General features: G+C 50.2%; 1 protein-coding gene and 1 pseudogene across 3 annotated transcripts; both read right to left on the bottom strand.

The window, feature by feature from the left end:
- Positions 1 to 86: 86 nt before the first annotated feature.
- Positions 87 to 8118, bottom strand: TOR1B (torsin family 1 member B). Of its 3 annotated transcripts, XM_032165386.2 has the most exons (5): positions 7861 to 8117; positions 6946 to 7211; positions 4220 to 4395; positions 2560 to 2687; positions 87 to 2250 (listed from the first exon to the last, which is right to left on the bottom strand). In XM_032165386.2, exons 1-5 carry the CDS (start codon positions 8078 to 8080, stop codon positions 2009 to 2011), a joined length of 1032 nt encoding a protein of 343 aa, XP_032021277.1. In that variant the 5' UTR covers positions 8081 to 8117; the 3' UTR covers positions 87 to 2008. The 3 variants fall into 3 exon arrangements, 1 of the variants encoding a protein (XP_032021277.1); XR_004249979.2 differs by lacking the exons at positions 87 to 2250; positions 4220 to 4395 and having other exon boundaries at positions 2606 to 2687; positions 6804 to 7211; positions 7861 to 8118; XR_009215248.1 differs by lacking the exons at positions 87 to 2250; positions 2560 to 2687 and having other exon boundaries at positions 4266 to 4395; positions 6804 to 7211; positions 7861 to 8118.
- Positions 8119 to 19745: 11627 nt separating this feature from the next.
- Positions 19746 to 24194, bottom strand: LOC116475479 (ubiquitin-conjugating enzyme E2 variant 1-like; annotated as a pseudogene).
- Between the last annotated feature and the right edge of the window lie 239 nt (positions 24195 to 24433).

Raw genomic sequence — 24433 nt, 5'->3', positions numbered from 1 at the left:
CCACATCTTACAAGGGAGGTGGGGGAGGCGGGGTCATGATCAACCATGGTCTTTTCAAGTTACAAATCAGTAACAGCAGTCCAAAGGTGGCAAACACATATTTATTGCATCACTGTAAACAGAGAAAATCTTGTCTCCTCTCGACCAGATGCCCAAAAGGTTATAAAAGAAGTATAACTTAGCTCCAATTCAAGGATACGTACTTAAAATTTTAAACGTCACCTTGGTGTTTTTTCAAGACTAAGTGTGATACCCTGTGAGGCATTTCCATGTCATAAATTAATTCTACCATATTTTTATATAAAAAATGCTGCACGTTGTTGGTCTGCAGCTGTGCTGTGATTATGAGACAGATACAATGATTCACACTGATTGGAAGCTAAGTCTCACGTCCCAGGGATCAGGGCAGTCCAGCCTGGTGATGCCACAAAGGGTGGTGGTATCAGGTCACACCTAGGACCTGCCACTTTAGACTGACCTTGTTTGATCCACGGCTGTGACCATGTATTACCACAAATTTAACAATAAAAAATTGTTTTAAGAGTATATGAGAAAGGACTAAGCAGTCATTCCATTTTGTGTCCTTCCCTTGTTTTTTTTTGTTTTTTTTTGAGACGGAGTCTCGCTCTGTCACCCAGGCTGGAGTGCAGTGGCGCGATCTCAGCTCACTGCAAGCTCCGCCTCCCGGGTTCACGCCATTCTCCTGCCTCAGCCTCTCCGAGTAGCTGGGACTACAGGCGCCCACCACCGCGCCCGGCTAATTTTTTGTATTTTTAGTAGAGACGGGGTTTCACCGTGGTCTCGATCTCCTGACCTCGTGATCCGCCCGCCTCGGCCTCCCAAAGTGCTGAGATTACAAGCGTGAGCCACCGCGCCCGGCCGTCCTTCCCTTGTTTTAAAATAAGCAATGTCCTATACTTCCATCACTTAAGATCTGCAAGCTGACTTGTTCAGTCTGGGCTCATGTCATCCTTGCAGAACAAGCACATCCTAGGATTTCAAATGGTTCTACAAAATAAAGTGAGAGATTGACCCAAGTATAAAGTCTTAACAAGCATCTCACCATGGGAACCAATGACTCAAATTCAAAGCCAACGGTCTCCTTGTGATTCAACTCTATGATGATATATGGTTGGGGGGACTCTAGCAGAGAGCCAAGCTGAGATATGGCAGACGGGAGGGACCTCTGTCCAGGTCTGCTGCAGAGGTCTTAGGTGAAGGCCCCACCCCACAGACAGGTCAGCTCAGATCATGAGTGCTCAGCGGGCACGGCCATATCCTCCAGTCAGACACCGTCTGCACCTCCACCCCCGATTTTAACTGACTAGTGAACTCTGTATAAAGAACAAAACAGAGCAAAAGGATGTTTTTGGCCAGTGAGAACCCAGTGCCCCCCAGCCTGCTGGTGAAACCACCCAGTGCCCCCCAGCCTGCCGGTGGGAACCCAGTGCCCCCCAGCCTGCAGCAAGTCCCTGGACTCCTTTAGTTCTGACAGTAGCTTCTGAGGTGGCGGGTGCTGTGGGTCAGAAACTACTGCCGGGCCTGCCATGCACAGCTGTTTTCAGGCACTTCTGTCACAGTCAGTACATTAAGTGTGAAGGAGATTTTTAAAAGTTCATCTTCAGCTGCAAAGAACAGCTGGACTGTCGTCATCTTGCTAAATGACAAATGCATGCAATAGATTCATGTGTTTTCCAAAATGAACTCTTAGATTCTGTATCCCAGCTGGGCACAGTGGCTCATGCCTGTAATCCCAGCTACTCAGGAGGCTGAGGCATGAGAATCACTCAAACCAGGAGCAGAGGTTGCGGTGAGTTGAGGATCGCACCACTGCACTCCAGCTTGGATGACGGAGTGAGACCTCGTCTCAGAAAAAAAGATTGTATATCCCAAAAGTCTAAGGTGCAAACAGGCAAAACCCCAAAGCGGTCTTCAGGGTTCTTCTGAAAGGCAAGGCCTCTGGTGTGCGGAGCCTCCCAGCTGTCTCCTACCCCATCTGGATAGGAGCTCAGTGGAAATCAAGCCGTGACTGCACAGTCTTGCAGCCCTTGTCTGAGTAGATTTTCTCATCTCTGGGGAAAAACGTCATTTCCTCTGCCACTCTTGTGACAATGTCTTCATCTATAGCAGAACCACGGGCCCTCATCTCGGCCCTCACACACATTTTCACATGTCTGTATTCCAAAGGCAGGAAGGGGATAAAGTAATCAATGAGGTTTTTGTCGATCAGTCCACTGTGCCACAGGCCACCTGCGGAACAAGACACAGCTGGGTTTCCTGCCGCCACCGCCACCTGGCCAAGCTCCAATCCCGACCCTCAGCACATTCCTCTTGTCCATACCCCTTGAGAGAGTCTCTTGTCAGTGTGCAAAAAGCCCATGTAGGACTCAGCTGGACACTCACTCACTGGTTTCTAGGACAGTATGCCCTAGGAAAATTCCCGACTTTAGCAAAGCGAGAAAATCCAGTGGGATCCTGTGGCTTTGTGAAACACTCAATCAAAGAGCAGACGGCTCACTGCCGGACAGTTAAGGGGCTCCTTTACCCTGGTGGACTCACTGTGTTTATTATTGAAGACTCCGACAGATAGTACAGGTTCCAGGTCCTTCAGCTGAATGTCTTCCCTCTTTCTTCCAGCCCGCCAAAAGTCAAGAGCCGTCTTAGTTATAAGGTCCCCGCCTGCATTGCTGAGTTTGCCAGAGAAATAAAGATTAAAATCACATATTAAGACTTCTGTGTCTGCTGGGCGTGGTGGCTCACGCCTGTAATCCCAGCACTTTGGGAGGCCGAGGCAGGTGGATCACCTGAGGTCGGGAGTTCGAGGCCAGCCTGACCAACATGGAGTAATCCCATCTCTACTAAAAACACAAAAATTAGCCAGGCTAATGGTGGTGCATGCCTGTAATCCCAGCTACATGGGAGGCTGAGGCGGGAGAATCGTTTGAACCCGGGAGGTGGAGGTTGCAGCAAGCCGAGATCATGCCATTGCACTCCAGCCTGGGCAACAAAAATGAAACTCGGTCTCAAAAAAAAAAAAAAAAAAGACTTCTGTGTCATACCAAGAAATGAACCTGCTCTAAGTCTATTTATCCTTTTAAGACACTCTGTCACCCAGGCTGGAGTGCAGTGGTGCAATATCGGCTCACTGCAACCTCCACCTTCCGGGTTCAAGCGATTCTTCTGCCTCAACCTCCTGAGTAGCTGGGATTACAGGCGCCTGCCACCACGCCCCTTCTAATTTTTGTATTTTTAGTAGACACGGGGTTTCACCATGTTGGCCAGCCTGGTCTTCAACTCCTGACCTCAAGTGATCTGCCCACCTTGGCCTCCCAAAATGCTAGGATTACAGGTGTGAGCCATCATGCCCGGCCGAAGATCTGTTTTTCATCAAGGAATATTTACTGAGTGCTACTAGACAAAAAAGTGTCTGCTCTCATGGAACTCAAAATGTTTATTCACAACTAGCTGGGATAATGCTATGGCCCTTTATAACCCTAAAAACCAACATGCACAGTTAATAAAATTAACTGTTTTCATTTCTGTTTCATTTTTAGGGTCAGGGTCTTGATTGTCACCCAGGCTGGAGTGCAGTGGTATGATCATAGCTCAATAAAACCTTGAACTCCTGGGTTCAACCAATCCTCCTGCCTCGACTTCCCCAGGAGCTGCGACTCCAGGCACATGCCACCATGCCTGGCTAAAATTGCCTGCTATCAGTGATTCTTTCTTTTTTTTTTTTGAGACAGAGTCTCGCTCTGTCACCCAGGCTGGAGTGCAGTGGTGTGATCTCGGCTCACTGCAAGCTCCGCCTCCCGGGTTCACGCCATTCTCTTGCCTCAGCCTCCCGAGTAGATGGGACTAGGCGCCCGCCACCACGCCGGGCTAATTTTTGTATTTTTAGTAGAGACGGGGTTTCACCATGTTAGCCAGGATGGTCTCGATCTCCTGGTGATCCGCCCGCCATGGCCTCCCAAAGTGCTGGGATTACAGGTGTGAGCCACTGCGCCTGGCCCAGTGATTATTTCTTTAGTTCATTTCCAAAACCCACACTGTGTGCCATGCTGAGACTGGCAAAGGAAAAGTAAAGCAGTAGGTAAGTGCCTTGTGCCAAGCAGGCACTTTTGTCCTGGTAAACAAAGTGCTGATGGTCCTCAGGACCTCATTTTATCATTGAGAGAATGAAGGGCTTGTGTGCCCCAAAAAACCGCCTCCCGCTGACCTGAGAAAGATGAAGATGGCTTTGCGGTAAGACACTCCGTCAACCTGCTCGTAGTAGTCTAGAAACGGCTTGATTGCGTCAATGATCCCGGGGTGCAATTTATCCATCTCGTCAAATATGAAAACAGAGTTCGCACATGCACTCACATTACTGCGGATCCACTTCTGTAACTGGTCCTGGACCGACCATGAAAGAAGAAATAGGATGCGAAGCTCAAAGGGTGCACCAAGAGGAGCGCAGGCTCCATCTGCTCCTCATGCACTGAAGGACGAGGTCAGAGCTCTAAGAACGGCACCCTCACCCCACTCACTAGGTAGCAGCTTTTCTAAAACCTTATCTCTAAAAAGTGGAAATTGGCAGAGATAGATGCTAAAATGCAGAGATTTTTCCTAACTCAAATGACATATTAAATGTGACTTTTTAAAGGTATAAGAGGTACAAGATCCGTGATTCTTTTCTTTTTGGAAACAGGGTCTCACTCTATCCCCCAGGCTGGTGTGTAGTGGCGTGATCTCGGCTCACTGCAACCTCCGCCTCTTGGGTTCAAGCGATTCCCCGGCCTCAGCCCCCCATGTAGTTGGGACTATAGGCACCCCCATCCCCTGCACCATGCCTGGCTAATTTTTGTATTTTTAGTAGAGACAGGGTTGTGCCATGTTGGCCAGGCTGGTCTCGAACTCCTGACCTCAGGTGATCCACCCACCTCACCCTCCCAAAGTGCTGAAATTACAGGAATGAGCCACCCGGCAAGATCCGTGAATATCATTCACTGCTAACCTAGCCATAGTTTTCATCTCTCTTGGACTATAATCTCAAGTTAGTACTATCAGACATACTGAGGAATAAGGAACTAATCAAGACCTGCACAGTGCACAGTGCCCCAGACCAACAGAGCTGACTCAATGACATTTCATGAAAAGCATCTGTTCCAGGTGCTTTCTTGAAACAAACATAAAGATACTCAAGCAATAAGCCCTCAACCCCAAAGTGTGAAAGGCTGTACCATGAAGCTCCCCCAGACATGCCCTCATCCATTTATATTACTCTGTTTCCAGAGACTTATAAAAAATGCAAAAAACAAGAAAATCCTTCCTTCCTTCCTTTTTGGCAGTCTTCCCTGTCTCATGTCAGTTTGTAGGGCAAACACTTCTACTTCCTTGTTCAGTTAAGTTTCTGTTTCTTTCTTCAGTCTCCACCTAACAGGAAAATTTTTTTTTTTTTTTTTTTTTTTTTTGGAGATAGAGTCTTACTCTGTCGCCCAGACTGGAATGCAGTGACATGACCATGGTTCATTGTAGGCTCAGCCTCCCGGGCTCAAGCGATCTCCCATCTCAGCCTCCCAAGTAGCTGGGACTACAGGTGCATGCCACTACACCTGGCTAATTTTTTTATTTTTTGTAGAGATGGGGTCTTGCTATATTGCCAGTGGGAATGTTAACCTTGACAAGGGCAACATTCATTTAAATGAGAACTAACCCTCCTAGACAACTTAATATAAAATGAATGTGGAAACAATATCTCAAAAGGAGAAATGGTCTCAAGGTTCAGTTCTTTGAGGCTTCCTTTGAAGAAAGCAATGCCAAGGACATGAAGGATGGGAAGAACAAAGGGAATAAAACCTGTTTAGGGGAAAAAAGACCTCTAGGCTACATTGCAAAGAGCAGAGGCAAAGCTGAGGCTGCACCAGAGGTAGGCAGCATTGAATGAAGCCACGCCCAAGCAAATCCTTGAAGACTGACTGCCCCTTCTCACCAACTGCAGTGCTGGGGATGTGGAATCCCTTCACTCACCAGAGAAGGTGGCTACCATGTCAACTGGGAGTTGGGAAGTTTTGGTTCAAGGTCCTGCTCTGCTACAAAGATTGTAAGGAGTAAGTCACCCCGCCTCTCTTGGCTCCAGGCTCCATCTTTTTTTTTTTTTTTCTTTTTTTTTGAGACAGAGTCTCACTCTGCTGCACAGGCTGGGGTACAGTGGCACAATCTCAGCTGACTGCAACCTCCGCCTCCCGGGTTCAAGCGATTCTTCTGCCTCAGCCTCCCAAGTAGCTGGAATTACAGGCGCATGCCATCACTCCCGGCTAATTTTGTATTTTCAGTAGAGACGGGGTTTCTCCATGTTGGTCAGGCTGGTCTCCAACTCCCGACCTCAGGTGATCCGCCCGCCTCGGCGGGTCCCAAAGTGCTGGGATTACAGGCGTGAGCCACTGCACCTGGCCCTGACTACTTTTTTTGAGACCAAGTACAGTGGCGCGATCTCAGCTCACTGCAACCTCTGGAACCCAGGTTCAAGCGATTCTCCTGCCTCAGCCTCCCAAGTAGCTGGGATTACAGGTGCATGCCACCGTGCCCAGGTAATTTTTGTACTTTTAGGTAGAGATGGGGTTTCACCATGTTGGCCAGGCTGGTCTCAAACTCCTGGCCTCAAGTGATCCGCCCGCCTCGGCCTCCCAAAGTGCTGGGATTACAGGCGTGAGCCACGGCGCCAGGCCCTTGGCTCCACCTTTTAATAGAAATAACATGCCCTACCCCACTGGACTGTTTTGGAACCAAGTAAGAGAAATGTTGTAGGAGAGCTTTGTAACTACCTGGACTAAGTGTGCCTTAACTCAGTGGAGCCGGGGGGCTACAGCAACACAAAGGAAAGAGAAGCAGAGGCCAGAGTTAGTGAGCAGGTCACCCGGACCAGTCCGACTGGCCTGCGGATGAGATAATAGCGGGTTCTCTTGCCTGGTACAGTTTTATCTTCTGCTCATGAGGGAAGTGCAGGGTCGATACAAACAGGTGGACAAAGTTACTCTTCAGACCTTTTGGGTGAAGATTTTCAGCCACAATTTGACTGACAAAATTCTTGCCTGTGCCAGCCCAGCCGTGTAAGGAAAGGGTCAGTGGTTTCTTGGGATTTTTGTTGTTCCTGAAGCCAGTCAGCGCCTTGAAAATCACTTCCGTGGCTAGATGCTGTCCAAACAGCTTCTCCTCCAAATCCAGCTTGAGAGCTGCAAGAACAGCCCCAGAACAGAGAGAGAAACAGACCTTAAAAATGCATCAGCAACGCAGCACTTTCTTAGCTGGCCAAAGCAAGAAGCACAGATTATCCAGGGACACAGCAGGGTGTCTGCCAAACCCTAGGGCTGAGGCAGTCAAACGATGCCACTTTCAAGATTATGTGGACATCCTTAACGCTTCGGGGTCTGATAAGGAATCTAAATGTTCATCCATTCAGAGATGAACCATCGCTTGACTGAGCGCTTGCTAATCCCAGCCACCCCTGCTGGCCTGCAGGAAAACCAGGGGCCAAAGGTGGGCTTTCTGGGCGACGCAGCACGTCTGAAAGCTACTTAATAGGGTTGGCAGGGCACAGAAGGGCCGCCCACCTACTTCCCGTTTCTTCTGCCTGTGATCCCCAGCAACGGGAGCTTTAGAAAGGCGCTGGGGCAGCCCCACGATCTGGAGACTGCGAAGGCACGGCTTCTGCATTCCCGCGAACGGTTCCGGGGCCGCCCCATCCGCTCCCCGCCCACCCCAGCTGGGACCACAGCCGTCTAGATGCCGCGCGCCCGGTCCGTGCCAGGCGCCCACGAGGCCGTCCCTCTGCGCCCCCGCGCCCCCCGCAGCGCCGACCCACAGCTCGCGCGCGCGCTGTACCCGAAGCGTTGAGCGGCCGCTCCTCGCGGCAGCACTCGGCGAAGCGGCAGTAGATGTCATTGTAGGACAGGTAGCCGGTGATGGCCGACGCAGCCCCGATGGCTAGGCCCACGGTGATGGGGTCGAACGCCGCCACCACTCGGGCCGCCAGCAGCAGAGCCAGCGCCGCGGCGCCCCGGAGCCACCCAGCCCGCAACATCCGGCTCCTCGCAGCCCGCATTAGCAGCTGAGCTAGGCGCCCGGCGGTCAAGTGGCAGGACGGAGTTCCGCTCGTGCGTCACTTCCGCCCCGCAGACCCGCCCACTCCCTTGGGGGCGGCCATGTTGGTGAGGGGCGGAGAGGAGGGCGGTGCCATCGTTCTTGTGAGTGGTCCGAAGGTGTAGGTGACTGTTTTGTTTCCCTTTTCTTTCTTTCAAAAAAATTTTTTCGGGCCGGGCGCGGTGGCTCACGCCTGTAATCCTAGCACTTTGGGAGGCCGAGCCGAGATCACACCATTGCACTCCAGCCTGGGCAACAAGAGTGAAACAATATCTCAAAAAAAAAAAAAAATTTTTTTTTTTGGCCGGGCGCCGTGGCTCACCCCTGTAATCCCAGCACTTTGGGAGGCCGAGGCAGGCGGATCACGAGGTCAGGAGATCAAGACCATCCTCGCTAACACAGTGAAACCCCCTGTCTACGAAAAATACAAAAAATTCTCCGGGCATGGTGGCGGGCGCCTGTAGTCCTAGCTACTCGGGAGGCTGAGGCAGGAGAATGGCGTGAACCTGGGAGGCGGAGCTTGCAGTGAGCCAAGATCATGCCACTGCACTCCAGCCAGGGCAACAGAGCGAGACTCCGTCTCGAAAAAGAAAAAAAGCCAAAAAAATTGTTTTAAAACTTTCTTATTTCTTTTCTCGTCTGATATGTATATTGGGGACAGGGTCTGGCTCTGTCGCCCAGGCTGGAGCGCAGTGGCAGGATCTCGGCTCGCTGCAACCTCTTCCTCCCAGGTTCAAGCGATTCTCCCATCTCAGCCGCCGGAGTAGCTGGGATTACAGGTGCCCTCCAACACGCCCAGCCAACTTTTGTGTTTTTAGTAGAGACGGGGTTTCGCCATGTGGCCCAAGCTGGTCTCCAACGCCTGACCTCAAGCGATCCACCTGCCTCCGTCTTCCAAAGCCTGGGGTTACAGGAGAGGGCTCATGGCTGGATTTGTTTTCTTGAGAGCTTCTCGGAGCCCTCAAGCTTTGCTTTGTCACCCCTTCCTTCACTTCCTCGGAGGTATAATGTGCGTTTCTCGGTTCGGCCCACCTGCCTGCCTTCTTCCTGAAACAGTTGCAAACTCTTGGTGCTGCGCCCTAGACTGAGCCCTGGGGATGCAGCGGCCCCAAGACAGACCTGCCCAGGCTCCACACTCAAACCCCGAGATCCATTCTTTCATTCAGCACGCTAGGTGGCAGGTCCCTTGCTGGATGCCAGGAACGACAGCAGAGGAGGGGACGGAGTTGGCACCTGCCCTCTCAGAGCTGACAGTCTATGGGGAAGGCCGACAAAGGGGTAAGGCCCAATGCTGAGTGGGCAGAGAAGTATAGGGCAGTGGTATAGGGAAGGCTTTTGTCTAAGCTGGGCACTGAGGGAGTTAGGCTGGGCAAAAAATGAGGAGTAGAGTGTTTTATGCAGAAAACAACAGCCAGTTTGGAGAACTGAAAGGATCGCACATGGTGGAAGGTAGTGAGAGACAGGGATGAAGAATCAGGCAGAGACTGGAAGGTGAAGTCCTTGCGAATGTTATAAGGAGTTTGGCCTCTGTTCTAGGGGGGAATAGGGAGCCACAGAGGGTTTTACACAGGAAGCAACATGGTCAGATCAGAGATCATTCTGGCTGCTGGGTTCACAAGAAATGAAAGGCAGAGAGCCAGTGAAGAGGCTGTTGCCATGGTCCAGGTAACTAGTCAGGGAGACAGATGAGCAAGCAGGCAGCTTATGTCCAGGGTGGGCCAGGGCTGTAATGCAGGACACACAGAGGCCTGTGGGTGGGGAGGGATCTTCTCCTCCATATCTCAGTTGCGATCTAAAGAATGAATGGAAGGGGCCAGGCATGGTGGCTCATGCCTGTAATCCCAGGACTTTGGGAGGCTGACGCAGGCAGATCACCTGAGGTCAGGAGTTCGAGACCAGCCTGGCCAACATGGTGAAATCCCGTCTCTACAAAAAATACAAAAATTAGCCAGGCGTGGTGGTGCACGCCTGTAATCCCAGGTACTCGAGAGGCTGAGACAGGAAAATGGCTTGAACCCAGGAGGCAAGGTTGCAGTGAGCCAAGATTGCACCACTGCATTCCAGCCTGGGCAACAGAGCAAGACTCTGTCTCAAAAAAAAAAACTGCACCTCTGCCTCAGGTTCAACAATCTCTGCCCACCTCCGATATGGATTACATCTGCATCACGATCCCACTATTTTTTTTTTCTGTCACCCAGGCTGGAGTGCAGTGGCATGATCTCCACTCACTGCAACCTCCGCCTCCGGGGTTCAAGCCATTCTCCTGCCTCAGCCTCCCCAGTAGCTGGGATTACAGGTGTGCACTACCATGCCTACCTCTACTCTATTTTTAGTAGAGATGTGGTTTCACCATGTTGGCCAGGCTGGTCTCGAACTCTTGATTTCTTGATCTGCCTGCCTCGGCCTCCCAAAGTGCTGGGATTACAGGTGTAGCCACTGCACTCAGCCTATTTTTTGTAGTTTTAGTAGAGATTTAGTAGAGATGGAGTTTCACCGTGTTGGCCAGGCTGGTCTGGAACTCCTGACCTCAAGTGATCCACCTGCCTTGGCCTCCCAAAGTGCTAGGGTTACAGATGTGAACCACCACTCCTAGCCCACAAACTTTTTATAAGTAATTAAATAACTGAAAGTGTACGGAAAATGTATCTCTTAATAGGATGGATAGGGTTCTCTCTTTTTTTTTTTTCCATTTACTTCATATATCCATAGAAGGAAATTACTAAGTGACTTTTCCCCTTTGCAAGTAGCCAGAGTCCAATGGGAAGGGGGAAATGAGAAGGAGCATGGGGCCGCTGGGGCCACCGGTGCCACACCCAGGGAGGAAAGAGGTTGAGTTTCTGGAATTAGGATCCTTAGAGTGATCCACTCATATGCACCCTTAGGAAGTCTTCACCTACCTCAGAGGGTCACATATCCCAGGCTGAAGAGGCCTGGCCTAGGGCAGGAAAGTCCCACTGCAAGGAATGTCACCACCACTGCCCAAAAGAGTCAGGCTGCACTGGCACCTCTCCAAGGGCCATCTAACAAGCAGCCTGGCACCCAGGGCCATGCTGTCTGTCTAATCAAAACGCTTCTCCAGCTGACCCTGAGGACCGAGAGGCTGCCTTGGACAAGTCCAGTGTGTTTATCAGGGTGCAGCCACATGGGACAAAGGGGCAGCTCTGCTGTCTCCAGAGGCTTTGCAGCATCAGGAGTTGGGAGGGAGAAGAGGAGGTTGGGATTATAAATCACAACCTGGTTTGTTCCCTGTCTTCCTAGCTGAGTGGCTCTGGAAATGTGATGCCATCTTTCTGGGACTCAGTTTCCCTAACTGTAAAGTGGGGATCACAACAGTCCCTTCTTGGAGTTGTTGGGGTACCAGTGAGCTGATGCACATGGAGCACTTAGCACCGCATAGAGTAAGAGTTCAACAGGAACCATTTGCTGGGACTATCACCTCCTTTGACCCTCTCAACCATCCTGTGAAGTTCACAAGTCAGGAGAGACAGTTTAGCTCACAAAGGAAATGTTTGTTGTCTTTAAGGATTATACGGGGGTGCTGGCAGGATTTGATGAGTGGTGTTTAGATAGATCTGGAATTACAAAAGCTCAGTAACTGATATTCATCAAGCAAAATACACATGATGTCCTGCAAGACACAAGTGGATTGGTGCCATGGTTAGTCTCCATTGTGGTGGTCGTAAGAGGTGGAGCCTTTTTCGAGGTGATTAGGCCAAGAGGGCTCTACCCTCATTAATGGAATTTGTACCCTTATAAAAAGGGCTTGAGGATGGGCACAGTGGCTCATGCCTGTAATCCCAGCACTTTGGGAGGCCGAGGATGGCGGATCACAAGGTCAGGAGATCGAGACCATCCTGGCTAACATGGTGAAACCCTGTCTCTACTAAAAATACAAAAAATTAGTTGGGTATGGTGGCATGTGCCTGTAATCCCAGCTACTCAGGAGGCTGAGGGAGGAGAATCGCTTGAACCCGGGAGGCGGAGGTTGCAGTTAGCTGAGATCATGCCACTGCACTCCAGCCTGGGTGACAGAGTGAGACTCCATCTCAAAAAAAAAAAAAAAAAAAAGGCTTGAGGGGCTGGGCACATTCACTCACGCCTATCATCCCAGCATTTTGGGAGGCAGGTGGATCACTTAAGGCCAGGAGTTCAAGACCAGCCTGGCTAACATGGTGAAACCCTGTGTCTACTAAAAAAATACAAAAAATAGCCAAATGTGGTATCGGGCGCCTGTAATCCCAACTACTCGGGGGGCTAAGGCAAGAGAATCACTTGAGCCTAGGAGGTAGAGGTTGCAGTGAGCCGAGATCGTGCCACTGCACTCCAGCCTGGGCAACAGAGCAAGACTGTCTCAAAAAAAGGGCTTGAGGGAACTAGCTAGACCCTTCCACTTCCGCCTCGTGAGGACACAGCAAGAAGGCGCCATTTTGGAAGCAGAAGGCAACCTTCACCAGGCACCAAATCTGCTGGCGTCTTGATCTTGGTCTCCCCAGCCTCCAGAACTGTGAGAAATAAATTTCTTTTTAATTGTTTTTTCTTTTTAAAAAAATTTTTGGCCAGGCATGGTGGCTCATGCCTGTAATCCCAGCACTTTGGAAGGCCGAGGCAGGCGGATCACTTGAGGTCAAGAGTCTGAGACCAGCCTGGCCAACATGGCAAAATCCCGTCTCTACTAAAAATACAAAACTTAGCCAGACATGGTGGCATGTGCACCTGTAATCCCAGCTACTCGGGAGGCTGAGACAGGAGAGTCGCTTGAATCCGGCAGGTGAAGGTTGCAGTGAGCCAAGGTTGCGTCACTGCACTCCAGCCTGGGCGACAGGGTGAGACTCCATCTCGATAAATAAATAAATAAACTCACAATGAAAATTTTCGATGTTAATCTGATGTGTGAGCACAAATGTATGACGACTTCTGCCTAAATCATGCCCTGCCTGGCAGCCCCTTCCCCCTCCATCCTCCCGTCAGCGTCATGCTTTTTCTTGCAGGTGCTAGAAACCCCCTTCCAACTATGCAGCTGCCAGGGAGGGACTTTGGAGCTGATCTGGAGCCTGCGTCCTGGCTAGATGGCATCCTGCCTCCCTGCCGCCAGCATCCTCCTAGGTTGCTGCTGCTTCCCCGTCTCCCCACTTAAAATCCTGAGAGGCTCCTAGGCTCAGTTCCAGATCTTCTCTCTCTCCCCTCTCTCCCTGGGTGAGAGGCCCCCAGCTTTCTCCAGGACCCATACCTGGCCACACCCAGGACAGCTCTGGCTGTTCCCTAGACAGCCCAGTAGCTGCATAGTTGAAATGGCAGCCTTGGTCACTTTCCCCAAACATGTCCCTCCCAGGAACACTTGAGCTCAGGAGTTTGAGACCAGCCTGGGCAGCATAGCAAGACCCCATCTCCACAAAAAATACAAAAATTAGCCAGGCGTGGTAGCTTGCACCTGTGGTCCCAGCTACTCAGGAGGCTGAGGTGGGAGGATCACCTGAGCCCAGGAGTTTGCAGTGAGCTGTGATTGTGCCGCTGCACTCCAGCCTGGGCAACAGAGTGAGACTCTGTCTCAAACAAACAAACAAAAAAGTCCTCCCCACAGGGGTGTCTGTCACGGTAAGTGCAAACATCTTCACCAGTTGCTTAGCCCCAAACCTAGGAGTTGTCCTGGGTTCTTTTCTCCCACTCCCAACACTTCTAATCCATAAGCAGGTCGTCACCCCATCTGCAAAACATCTCCAAAAACTGTTCAGCGGTCTTCATCTCCTTGGCCACTCCCCCACAATCCAAGCCACCATCATTGGTTGCATGGATGAGCTCAGGAGCCCCTAGGCCGTGCCTGTAATTCCCCACACCCCATCCTCTCTGAGTCATTCTCCCTACAACAGGGACAGGTGGTCTTTTTACGAGGAACTGGGTCCTGCTATTCTTGCTTGGTACCTGTCGATGGCTTCCCAAAACCCTTGGGAAGAAACGTGCCCTTCTTCCTCTGACCTCCCAGCCCCGGTGATGTGCGCACTTTCCTCTCAGAGAGGCTTTCTTATCTCACAGTCTCCCTCGTTCTCAGGCCCCCCGCCCCTTCTCTCTCCTGCCTCGGAGTTTTCACATATAACATGTTCTCAGCCTGGACTCTTGCCTCCAAGTCCCACCCAGCTAACCGCTTCTAGCCCTCAGCTCCAAGCCCACCTCCCCCCGTCTACAGTAGCCTTTCTCCCACCCCCCAGGCACCTGCTCGCTCTCCTATCACCCCATCTGAGTCCTTGTTTATTGCCCTCTTCTCCCACTTCCACGAGAGCTTCAGGAGGACAGGGACCTTGTCTTTTGTCCTCTCTGTCTCTAATTCCCAGAACTCTGACCAGGACACAGTAGGTGCTCCATAAATACATGCTTGGTGTTCAAGGATAGAACACTTTCCAAGAGGGCAGACTGATCTGGGGGCCAGGGATGCCTAAGGCCCTGCAGAGTAAGGGCCTGTCCCCACCGTGAAGGAGTGACCATGCAAGGGTCAGGACATCCCCTCTGGGGACCCTCTGGGCATCTCTAATCCACCATAGGTCTCAGGAAACCTCTTCCCTGCCCCCTCCTTCCCCTTGGAAATGAAAGGAGTTTACCTTAATTGAGCATCTAAGATTGAGCCAGGTGTCTTCGTGACACCTTGTGAAACAAATGTTTCATTTGCAGGTGAGGGAACTACTGGGAGAGGCTAATTCATGCCCCAGGCCAGGTAACTGCTCCAGGCCAGCCTCTTCCCCTGACCTGCCGCCTTCCCCAGGTGTCCTCCTGCTCCTCCCCATCCCATCCCTGCCTGTCTTGTTTCTCATACTCTAATGGGACTCATTTCCCTGTTTGCTTGAATGTACGGTAACCTCGAAGGCAGAGTTTATTCTATTCACCTGTAGTGCTTAGTGCGGTACTATGTCCATAGCGTATGTCAAATATTTGTGAAAAACACACTCCCTTTCTGTTGGACAAAGAATTTTCCAAAATGCTGCCTCCGGAAGCAGACACACCTGAGTTTACATTCTGGCTGTCAGGTTTCCTGTGTGACCCAGGGCAAGTCACCCACCTTCTCTGAGCCTCAGGCTTCTCATCCCGTCCAGTGCAGAGGGTTTAGCGCGGCTCCTATGTCATCATAAGCAAGTGCTGGGGGCCCTATGGCAGTGAACTCAATTTCTTTTGTGATCTCAGCTAACTCCATCTAGGTACTTGGCTTCGAAAACTCAAAAGCTAGCACCCCCGGGGGGCTATTCCGCAGAGGTGAGGGAGGCTGCCTCCAGCAGGCTCATTCTGATGGACTTGGGGGGCCATTTCTCAGGTGGCAACTGTAGCCCTGTTACACGTCAGGAGTCGTGTCTTGGACATCTCTGCCTCCAGGGACCCCTCAGCAGTCCCACCGCCCCAGGTACAGGAAAGCACAGTGGGGTTTTTCCATCCGTTTCCTGCCCACCTCACATGTTTGGTGGCTTTTTTCTTTTTTTTTTTTTGAGATGGAGTTTTGTTCTTGTTGCCCAGGCTGGAGTGCAATGGCATGATCCTGGCTCATTGCAACCTCCGCCTCCTGGGTTCCAGCGATTCTCCTGCCTCAGCCTCCCGAGTAGCTGGGATTATAGGCACCTGCTGCCACACCCAGCTAATTTTTGTTTAGTAGAGATGGGGTTTCACCATGTTGGTCAGGCTGGTTCGAGCTCAGGTGATCCACCCGCCTCGGCCTCCCAACGTGCTGGGATTACAGGCATGAGCCACTGCGCCTGGCTATATAGTGAAATTTTTTATTTATTTTTTTGAGACAGAGTTTTGCTCTTGTTGCCCAGGCTGGAGTGCAATGGCGTGATCTCGGCTCACAGCAACCTCTGCCTCCCAGGTTCAAGCCATTCTCCTGCCTCAGCCTCCAGAGTAGCTGGGATTACAGACATGTGCCACCACGCCCGGCTAATTTTGAATTTTTCATAGAGACGGGGTTTCTCCATGTTGGTCAGGCTGGTCTCGAACTCCGGAGCTCAGGTGATCCACCTGCCTCGGCCTCCCAAAGTGCTGGGATTACAGGCGTGAGCCACCGCACCCGGCCTGTATAGTGAAATTTTAAAGTGTATCAAAAGTTTCTGTGGTCATTATACTAGGTGGAATAAGCCAGTCACAAAAAGACAAACACCGTAAGATTCCACTTCTATGAGGTCCTTAGAGAAGTCAAAATCATAGAGACAGAAAGTAGAAAGGTGGTTTCCAGAGGCCGAGGAAGGGGGGCTGTGGAGTTAGTGTTTAATGGAGACAAGAGCTTCAGTTTGGGAAGATGAAAGGTTCTGGAGATGATTGGATGCCCAACAGGTGAATATGCTTAATGCCGCTGAGTTGTACCCTTAAAAATGGTGAAGATGGTAAACTTTAAAATTCAAAAAACAATTTTTTAAGTTCCTATGACCACGAGCCTCTGAATGTTAAAATTCTGAATTGAGTCAGCATTCCACTGATTACAACTTGCCAAAATAGCACTGATATGTTTGTTTGTTTAGAGATAGGGTCTCACCCTGTCACCCAGGCTGGAGTGCAGTGGTGTGATCACAGCTCACTGCAGCTTCAACCTCTGAGGCAAAAGTGATCTTCCCACTTCAGCCTCCTGAGTAGCTGGGACTACAGGCGTGTGCCACCGTGCCCAGCTAATTTTTTATTTTTTGTAGAGATGGGGTCTCATTGTGTTGCCCAGACTGGTCTCAAATTCCTGGGCTCAAGCAATCCTCCTGCCTCGGCCTCTAAGTGTTGGGATTACAGCCGAGAGCCACTGCACCCAGCAAAGGTACCTTTCAATAGATTTCAACGTCCCACTTTCATGAAGAGCCACTGCTCTGCCCTGGTGCTGGTGGTGGTGGGATCTTGGCCTCTGTCACCCCTCCACTGATTGGCCTGAGGCAGTGACTTCCAAGGGTGCTGGAGCTGACCTCTTGGATGTAGATGGTCCTCAGGGAGGTCCAGGTGACATTGGCTTAGCTGCTTTGTCACTGTGGGCACTGGTACTCCCCTCTCCTGGAAGATGGATGGTGGGAAGGGGGGTGCCTCCCTGCATTTTTCCCCACGTGGGCTCAGTAATCACTTCCCACAATTCCCTAAGCACCTGTTGCCCATCTCCCACTCTTTCAGTGGCCAATTGCCCTATCAGTTGAAGTTCTTTGTTTCCAAGCAACAGAAGCTGACTGTGATTTGGGCTTTCTTAGGGTTTGTTAGAGGAAGTAAGGGTGACTCACACAAATGTGAAAAATGAGGACCGACCACATCTCAGGAAGAGCAGGGTCCCCGGGGGTGTTGTGTAGGACTCAGTGGTAGGAGTTGGGGGCCCTGTTGCCGGGACATTGCCCACAGGCGGATCAGGCTTGGCCACTTCCCATACCTGCATGCTTGGGCCCAACTTTGAGTTTGCAGAGAGAGGACCTGATTGGCCCAACCTGGGCTGGTTGACCTTGGATCAGTGAGCCATGGGCTGGGGGTCGTTGTGCCTGGGTCTCCCCACCCCCAGTTTGTGCCACTCTAAATACTTGGATAACATTTTGTTCCCTTAAAAGTGTGGGTATTGGCCAGGCACGGTGGCTGACGCCTATAATCCCAGCACTTTGGAAGGCCGAGGCAGGCAGATCACCTGAGGTCAGGAGTTCAGGACCAGCCTGGCCAACATGGTGAAACCCCATCTCTACTGAAAATACAAAAATAAGACAGGTGTGGTGGCAGGTGACTGTAGTCCCAGCTACTCAGGAGACTGAGGCAGGAGAATGGGGTGAACCCCGGAAGGCGGAGGTTGCAGTGACCCGAGATCACACCACTGCACTCCAGCCGGGGGGACAGAGCGAGACTCTGTCTCAAAAATAAAAAAGTATGGGTGTTTTCTGATTTGCCATTTGATCATTTATCTCAAAGTTTGCTACTGAAATCCATGGAGCATGGGAAGACAGCAACAAGGTAAAGGGCCTTAAGACCCCTCACAGCGAGCGCTCTGGGTGGCCCCAGCAATTGCTCCCTGCCCTCACTTCATAATGATCCTGACATTGTTTTGTGCCCCATTCTTCCTCTTTTATTTAATTTAATTAATTTATTTTTGAGATGGAGTCTCTCTGTCGCCCAGGCTGGAGTGCAGTGGCATGACCTTGGCTCACTGCAACCTCTGCCTCCCAGGTTCAAGCTATTCTCCTGCCTCAGCCTCCTGAGTAGCTGGGATTACAAGTGTGTGCCACGATGCCTGGCTAATTTTTTGTATTTTTAGTAGAAACAGGGTTTCACCATGTTAGCCAGGATGGTCTGGATGTCCTGACCTCATGATCTGCCCACCTGGGCCTCCCAAAATGCTGGGATTACAGGTGTTGAGCCACCGCACCTGGCCCATTTCTCCTCTTTTAAAAGAGTTAACAATTTTTTCCTTTTCATGTTTTTATTTTTGAGACAGGGTCTGGCCCTGTGGTCAGTATAGAGTGCAGTGCCTTGATCTCGGCTCACCACAATCTCTGCCTTCTGGGCTCAAACAATTCTCCCACATCGCCTCTCAAGTAGCTGAGACTATAAGTGAACGTCACCATGACTGGCTAACTTTTTTTTTTTTTTTTGGAGAGACGAGGTTTCACCATGTTGCCCAGGCTAGTCTCAGACTCCTGAGCTCAAGCGATCTGCCTGCCTCAGCCTCCCAAAGTGAAATTCTTTTTCTTTTTCTTTTTTTTTTTTTGTGAGACAGAGTCTTGCTCTGGCTCATCCCCCAGAGTAGCTGGGACTACAGGCATATACCACTATGCAAACAAAACAACATATATTTCAAATCAACAAATTAATATAGTTTATAGTATCTTTTAAAAGATTCTCACACATTTACAGGTGACATGTATATTATCTTACGATAATTTGCCCTTGGTCTGGCCATGGCAATTCACGCCTGCAATGCCAGCACTTTGGGAGGCCAAGGTGGATGGATCGCCTGAGGTCAGGAGTTCAAGACCAGCCTGGCCAACATGGTGAAACCCCGTCGCTACTAAAAATATAAAAATTAGCCGGGCGTGGTGGCGTGCACCTGTAGTCTAGCTACCCGGGAGGCTGAGGCAGGAGAATGGCGTGAACCCGGGAAGTGGAGACTGCAGTGAGCCAAGATTGCACCACTGCACTCCAGCTTGGGCAATAGAGCGAGACTTCATCTCAAAAAAAAAAAAAAAAAAAAAAGATAATTTGCCCTTGAATGATAACTTTCTTTCCAGTTCTTTGATTTCTGCAAGACATATCTAGAAAATTTACTGCTGTGGGCCAGGTGCGGTGGCTCATGCCTGTAATCCCAGCACTTTGGGAGGCCAAGGTGGGCAGATCACTTGAGGTCAGGAATTTGAGACCAGCCTGGCCAACATGGTGAAACCCCGTCTCTACTAAAAATACAAAAATTAGCTGGGAGTGGTGGTGGGCACCTATAATCCCAGCTACCCGGGAGGCTAAGGCAAAGAATTGCTTGAACCTGGGAGGTGGAGTGAGCCGAGATCGCACCACTGCACTCCAGTCTGGGCGACAGAGGGAGGCTCCATCTTAAAAAAAACAAAAAACAAACAAAAAAACCCAACAACAACCAAAAAGAAAATTTACTGCTGTGAACAATGAAGACTGCTTAAATTAAAAAGGCAAGGAGGACCTGTAGCTTTTCTTTTGGGTTAGTTGCCATAACACTGTCCTTCAGGCAGCTGAGGGACTTTCACATTTTCTTTAGATGTCATTAGGTGCCAGAGCTCTTGCAGGACCACGTTGAAGCTTTATATAATAAGTGCTGCCACTTTGTCAGCACCAGTATGGCTCTTGGGTCTACTGCTCCATTCAAATTATTAACTCTGTTCATATTAATTCTTTTTTTTGAGACAGAGTCTCGCTCTGTCGTCCAGGCTGGAGTGCAGTGGTGCAATCTTGGCTCACTGCAACCTCTGCCTCCTGAGTTTAAGCGATTGTCATGTTTTAGCCTTCCGAGTAGCTGGGATTACAGGCGCCCGCCATCATGCCCAGCTAATTTTTGTATTTTTAGTAGAGACGGGGTTTCACCATGTTGCCCAGGATGGTCTTGAACTCCTGACCTCAAGTGATCCACCCGCCTCGGCCTCCCAAAGTGCTGGGATTGCAGATGTGAGCCATTGTGCCTGGCCTCATATTAATCTTTTTGTTACAAATCTTACCAAGGGGGTGATTCCAGGTATTTAGGCCCACATTCTATTTTAAAACTGTATATTTGGTTTTCATAAATTGTCCGAATCTGTGGTGGCCGTCGTCCTGCGGTGCTAGAAGGCCAGCATATTACTCATCTCACACTCATTCCCATTCGCCTTTTTCTTTCTTTCTTTTTCTTTCTTTCTTTCTTTCTTTCTTTCTTTCTTCCTTTCTTCCTTTCTTTCTTCTTCTTTTTTTTCTTTTAGATGGAGTCTCGCTCTGTCGCCAGGCTGGAGTGCAGTGGTGTGATATCAGCTCACTGCAACCTCCACCTCCCGGATTCAAGCGATACTCCTGTCTCAGCCTCCCAAGTAGCTGGGATTACAGGCATGCGCCACCACGCCCGGCTAATGTATTTTTGTATTTTTAGTAGAGACAGGATTTCACCATGTTGGCCAGGATGGTCTCAATCTCTTGACCTTGTGATCCGCTTGCCTCAGCCTCCCAAAGTGCTGGGATTACAGGCGTGAGCCACCACGCCCGGCCACTGTCTTTACTCTTTCTATCATTGCTCTCCAGAAGCATTGCCTACAACATTTAAATTGTCAATCCAAAACATTCAAAACTACCAGCTTACTCTCTGAGGCCATCATAAATGGAAAGAAGGCCCGGGAAAGGTGTGGAAGGGTGATTCAGCTGCAGAGAGGGCTCTGGATTTAGGTTTCGCGGCTGACTGTGTCTTTCAGGACCAGAGACAGCGCCCCGGGTCCACACCCATTTCCCACCCAGCGTCAGACGTGAGGATTGTAAAGAGAGGTGTCCTTGTGCTGATAGACGGGAAACTGCCCACAGCTAGGAGACTTCATGTGCTCACACCAAGAAGGCACTAGAGGGTGCTGGTGAGCTGCAGGTTTGAGGACCTGCAGCTGGGCTTATCTGTAACCTCCAGATGGGCCAAAAACAACAACTTAACAGAAAAAGTTCAAAAGTCTAGATTATTTAACATGTCAACAGTTCCACTGGGCGCTGTGGCTCACACCTGTAATCCCAATACTTTGGGGGGCCAAGGTGGGTGGATTGCTCGAGTCCAGCAGTTTGAGACCAGCCTGGGCAACATGGCGAAACTCCGTCTCTACTATAAATTACAAAATTTAGCCGGATGTGGTGGCGAGTTCCTGTAGTCCCAACTACCCAGGAGGCTGAGGTGGGAGGATTGCTTCGGCCTGGAGGTCAAGGCTGCAGTGAGCTGTGATCGCGCCACTGCACTCTAGCCTGAAGACAGAGCGAGACCCTGTCTCAAATTAAAAAAAAAGTCAAAAGTTACATTAAATTCTGTTCTCATCCAAATCCTAGTGCCTCTATCTTTCGGGGGGCCTTCCAAGGGGTACATGGTATTTGGTATTCTCCTTTTCTTGTTTGGTATTTTGTGTATCAATAATATACAGTTTATTTCTATGGAACCTTTTTGTTTTGCTGTTTTGTTTTTTGAGACAGGGTCTCACCATGTTGCCCAGATCGGAGTGTGGTGGTTTTTCACAGGTGTGATCATAGCTCACTGCAGCCTTGAACCTCTGGCCTCACACAGTCCTCCTGCCTCAGCCTCCAGAGTAGCTGGGATTACACGTGCATGCCACCGTGTGTGGCCTATTTCTATGAAATCTTTTTTTAAAATACAGGATCTCACTCTATCACCCAGGCTGGAGTGCAGTGATGGCTCAAGATCCCAGGCTCAAGCAATCCTCCCACCTCAGCCTCTGGAGTAGCAGGGATTACAGGCATGTGCCATCATGCCTGGCTAATTTTTATATTTGTAGTAGAGACAGGGTTTTGCCATGTTGCCCAGGATGGTCTCGAACACCTAAGCTCAGGTGATCCCCCTGCCTCGGCCTCTCAAAGTGCCGGGATTACAGGTGTGAACCACTGAGCCCAGTCCTATTTCTATGAAATCCTAAGATTATAGAATATCTCATGTGCTTTCACACTGCTTTATTGAGGTATCATTGACATAGAACAAGCTGCACATATTTAAAGTGTGCAATTTGCAGCACCCAGCTCTACTAAAAATATCTCTACTAAAAATACAAAAATTAGCTGGGCGTGGTGGTGAGCACCTGTCATCCCAGCTACTTGGGAGGTTGAGGCAGGAGAATCACCTGAACCCGGGAGGTGGAGTTGGCAGTGAGCCCAGATCGTGCCACTGCACTCCAGCGTGGGTGACAAGAGTGAAATTCCACCTCAAAAAAAAAAAGTGCAATTTGCTAAGTTTTGACATTCGTATGCACCCATGCAACCATCGCCACAAACAAGGTCGTGAACATACCCACCATGCCCAGAAGATTCCTCATGCCACCTTGTCATCCCTTTCTCTCGTCTCTCCCCTCACGTTCCCTCCCTGTCAACCACCGATCTCGTTCTGTCACTATAGATTAGTATACTTGTTATAGACGGTTACAAATATTATTATTAAATAGATAGTATTTTATTTATGAAATGCTTGGTCAGTGCCAGGCTCTGAGAGCGCTACAGTCATTATCTCATTTAAATCCAAAGCAACCCTGTGAGGTAGCGGAGTGGAAATCTGCATTTTGCAGGCAAAGAAGGTGACTTGCAGAAAAATAAAATCACTTGCCCAAGGGAGTTCCTAAACATATAGAAACTGCTGTTGGGAGGCCGAGGCGGGCGGATCATGAGGTCAGGAGTTTGAGACCAGCCTGACCAACATGGTGAAACCCCGTCTCTACTAAAAATACAAAAAATTAGCCGGGCATGGTGGTGCGCGCCTGTAATCCCAGCTACTTAGGAGGCTGAGGCAGGAGAATTGCTTGAACCTAGGAGGCAGAGGTTGCAGTGAGCCGAGATTGTGCCACTGCACTCCAGCCTGGACGACAGAGCGAGACTCCGTCTCAAAAAAAAAAAAAGAAAAGAAAAAAAGAAAGAAAGTGCTGGAGCCAGGACAGACGCTTGGCTCATGTGGGGGCTCCACCCCACTGTCCTGCCTCTTTCCCCCAACAGTCCAACAGGGAGGAGCACAATGCCTGGGTTCCAATTCCACCTCTGCCATGACCATGAACATGACCCTGGACAGGTTGCCCAACCCTTCTAGGTCTCGGTTTCCTCATTGGTGGCATGGTTGTCCCTGCCTTATAGGGTTGCCTGAGGGTCACTTGAGATGATGAGCGTGGAGGCCTCTCAGCAGAGGGCTTTCAGGACAGACCAGTAAACAAGTGGCCACAGTGTGGGATGCGAGTACGGTGAGACAGACGTGCAGGAACCTGGAGATAATAAAGAGATGGCTAGCGGCCAGGCACGGTGGCTCACACCTGTAATCCCAGCACTTTGGGAGGCTGAGACAGGCGAATCACGAGGTCAGGAGTTTGAGACCAGCCTGGCCAACATGGTGAAACCCTGTCTCTACTAAAAATACACAAAATTAGCCGGGCATAGTGGCGGGTGCCTGTAATCCCAGCTACTTGGGAGGCTGAGGGAGGAGAATCTCTTGAACCCGGAAGATGGAGGTTGCAGTGAGCCGAGATTGCACCACTGCACTCCAGCCCAGGCAACAGAGTGAGACTCTGTCTCAAAAATAAATAAATAAATAAATAAATAAATAAAGGGGGTGGCTGGTGTGGGAGCCAAGTCTTCCAGGAAGTTCTCTCCTTGAACTCTGGGCCACTATCATCCATTCTACTCATGTTGGAAATGCATCGCCCATCTACTTGTGGCCGAGGGCTTCCTCTTTGTCAGGTGTTGGGACTCAACAGTCAATAAGAAAGACTTGGTGCCACCCACCAGGACGCCCACCTGGTCAGGAGGTGGGGGCGGAGGGGCAGTGGGATAAGTGTCCAGTGGGATCAGTGCTGTGCTGGGGGAAGTACAGGCACATATTGTCCATTTTGCTTTCATAATCCCTCCAGGCTTCGTTCCTCCAAGCTCTACCAAACTTACCTGAGATACTCCTGCTGTCCCATGGAGAATTCTTTATAAGTGCAATATTGTTGAAATACACCCCAAGGATATTGCTACTGCTGCTGTTGAAAAGCTTCCTGCTCTTTGGGCTTGTGAATACACAGTACTCTGGTCTCCCACTATTGTTCCCTAACCAAGTGCCACCTCCAGCCCCAAACCGATCACAAACGGGATGGCCAAGCGCTGGGCGTGGGAATAACTGGTCTGAAGCCCAGCCATGCCGCTATAGACTGTGTGACCT

This window comes from Hylobates moloch, unplaced genomic scaffold (assembly GCF_009828535.3).
Source record: "Hylobates moloch isolate HMO894 unplaced genomic scaffold, HMol_V3 SCAFFOLD_10, whole genome shotgun sequence".
Classification (NCBI taxonomy): Eukaryota; Metazoa; Chordata; class Mammalia; order Primates; family Hylobatidae; genus Hylobates; species Hylobates moloch.
The sequence above is the reverse complement of the archived record's forward strand: the minus strand, read 5'-3'. Positions and strand labels throughout refer to the sequence as shown.

Coding starts and splice junctions, on each gene's coding strand:
- TOR1B (XM_032165386.2), bottom strand. CDS start 8,080: ATGCGGGCTGCGAGGAGCCGGATGTTGCGGGCTGGGTGGCTCCGGGGC. Junction 7,212..7,860: donor GCGGCCGCTCAACGCTTCGG/GTACAGCGCGCG, acceptor CTGTTCTTGCAG/CTCTCAAGCTGGATTTGGAG. Junction 2,251..2,559: donor AGTCTTCAATAATAAACACA/GTGAGTCCACCA, acceptor CTTGTTCCGCAG/GTGGCCTGTGGCACAGTGGA.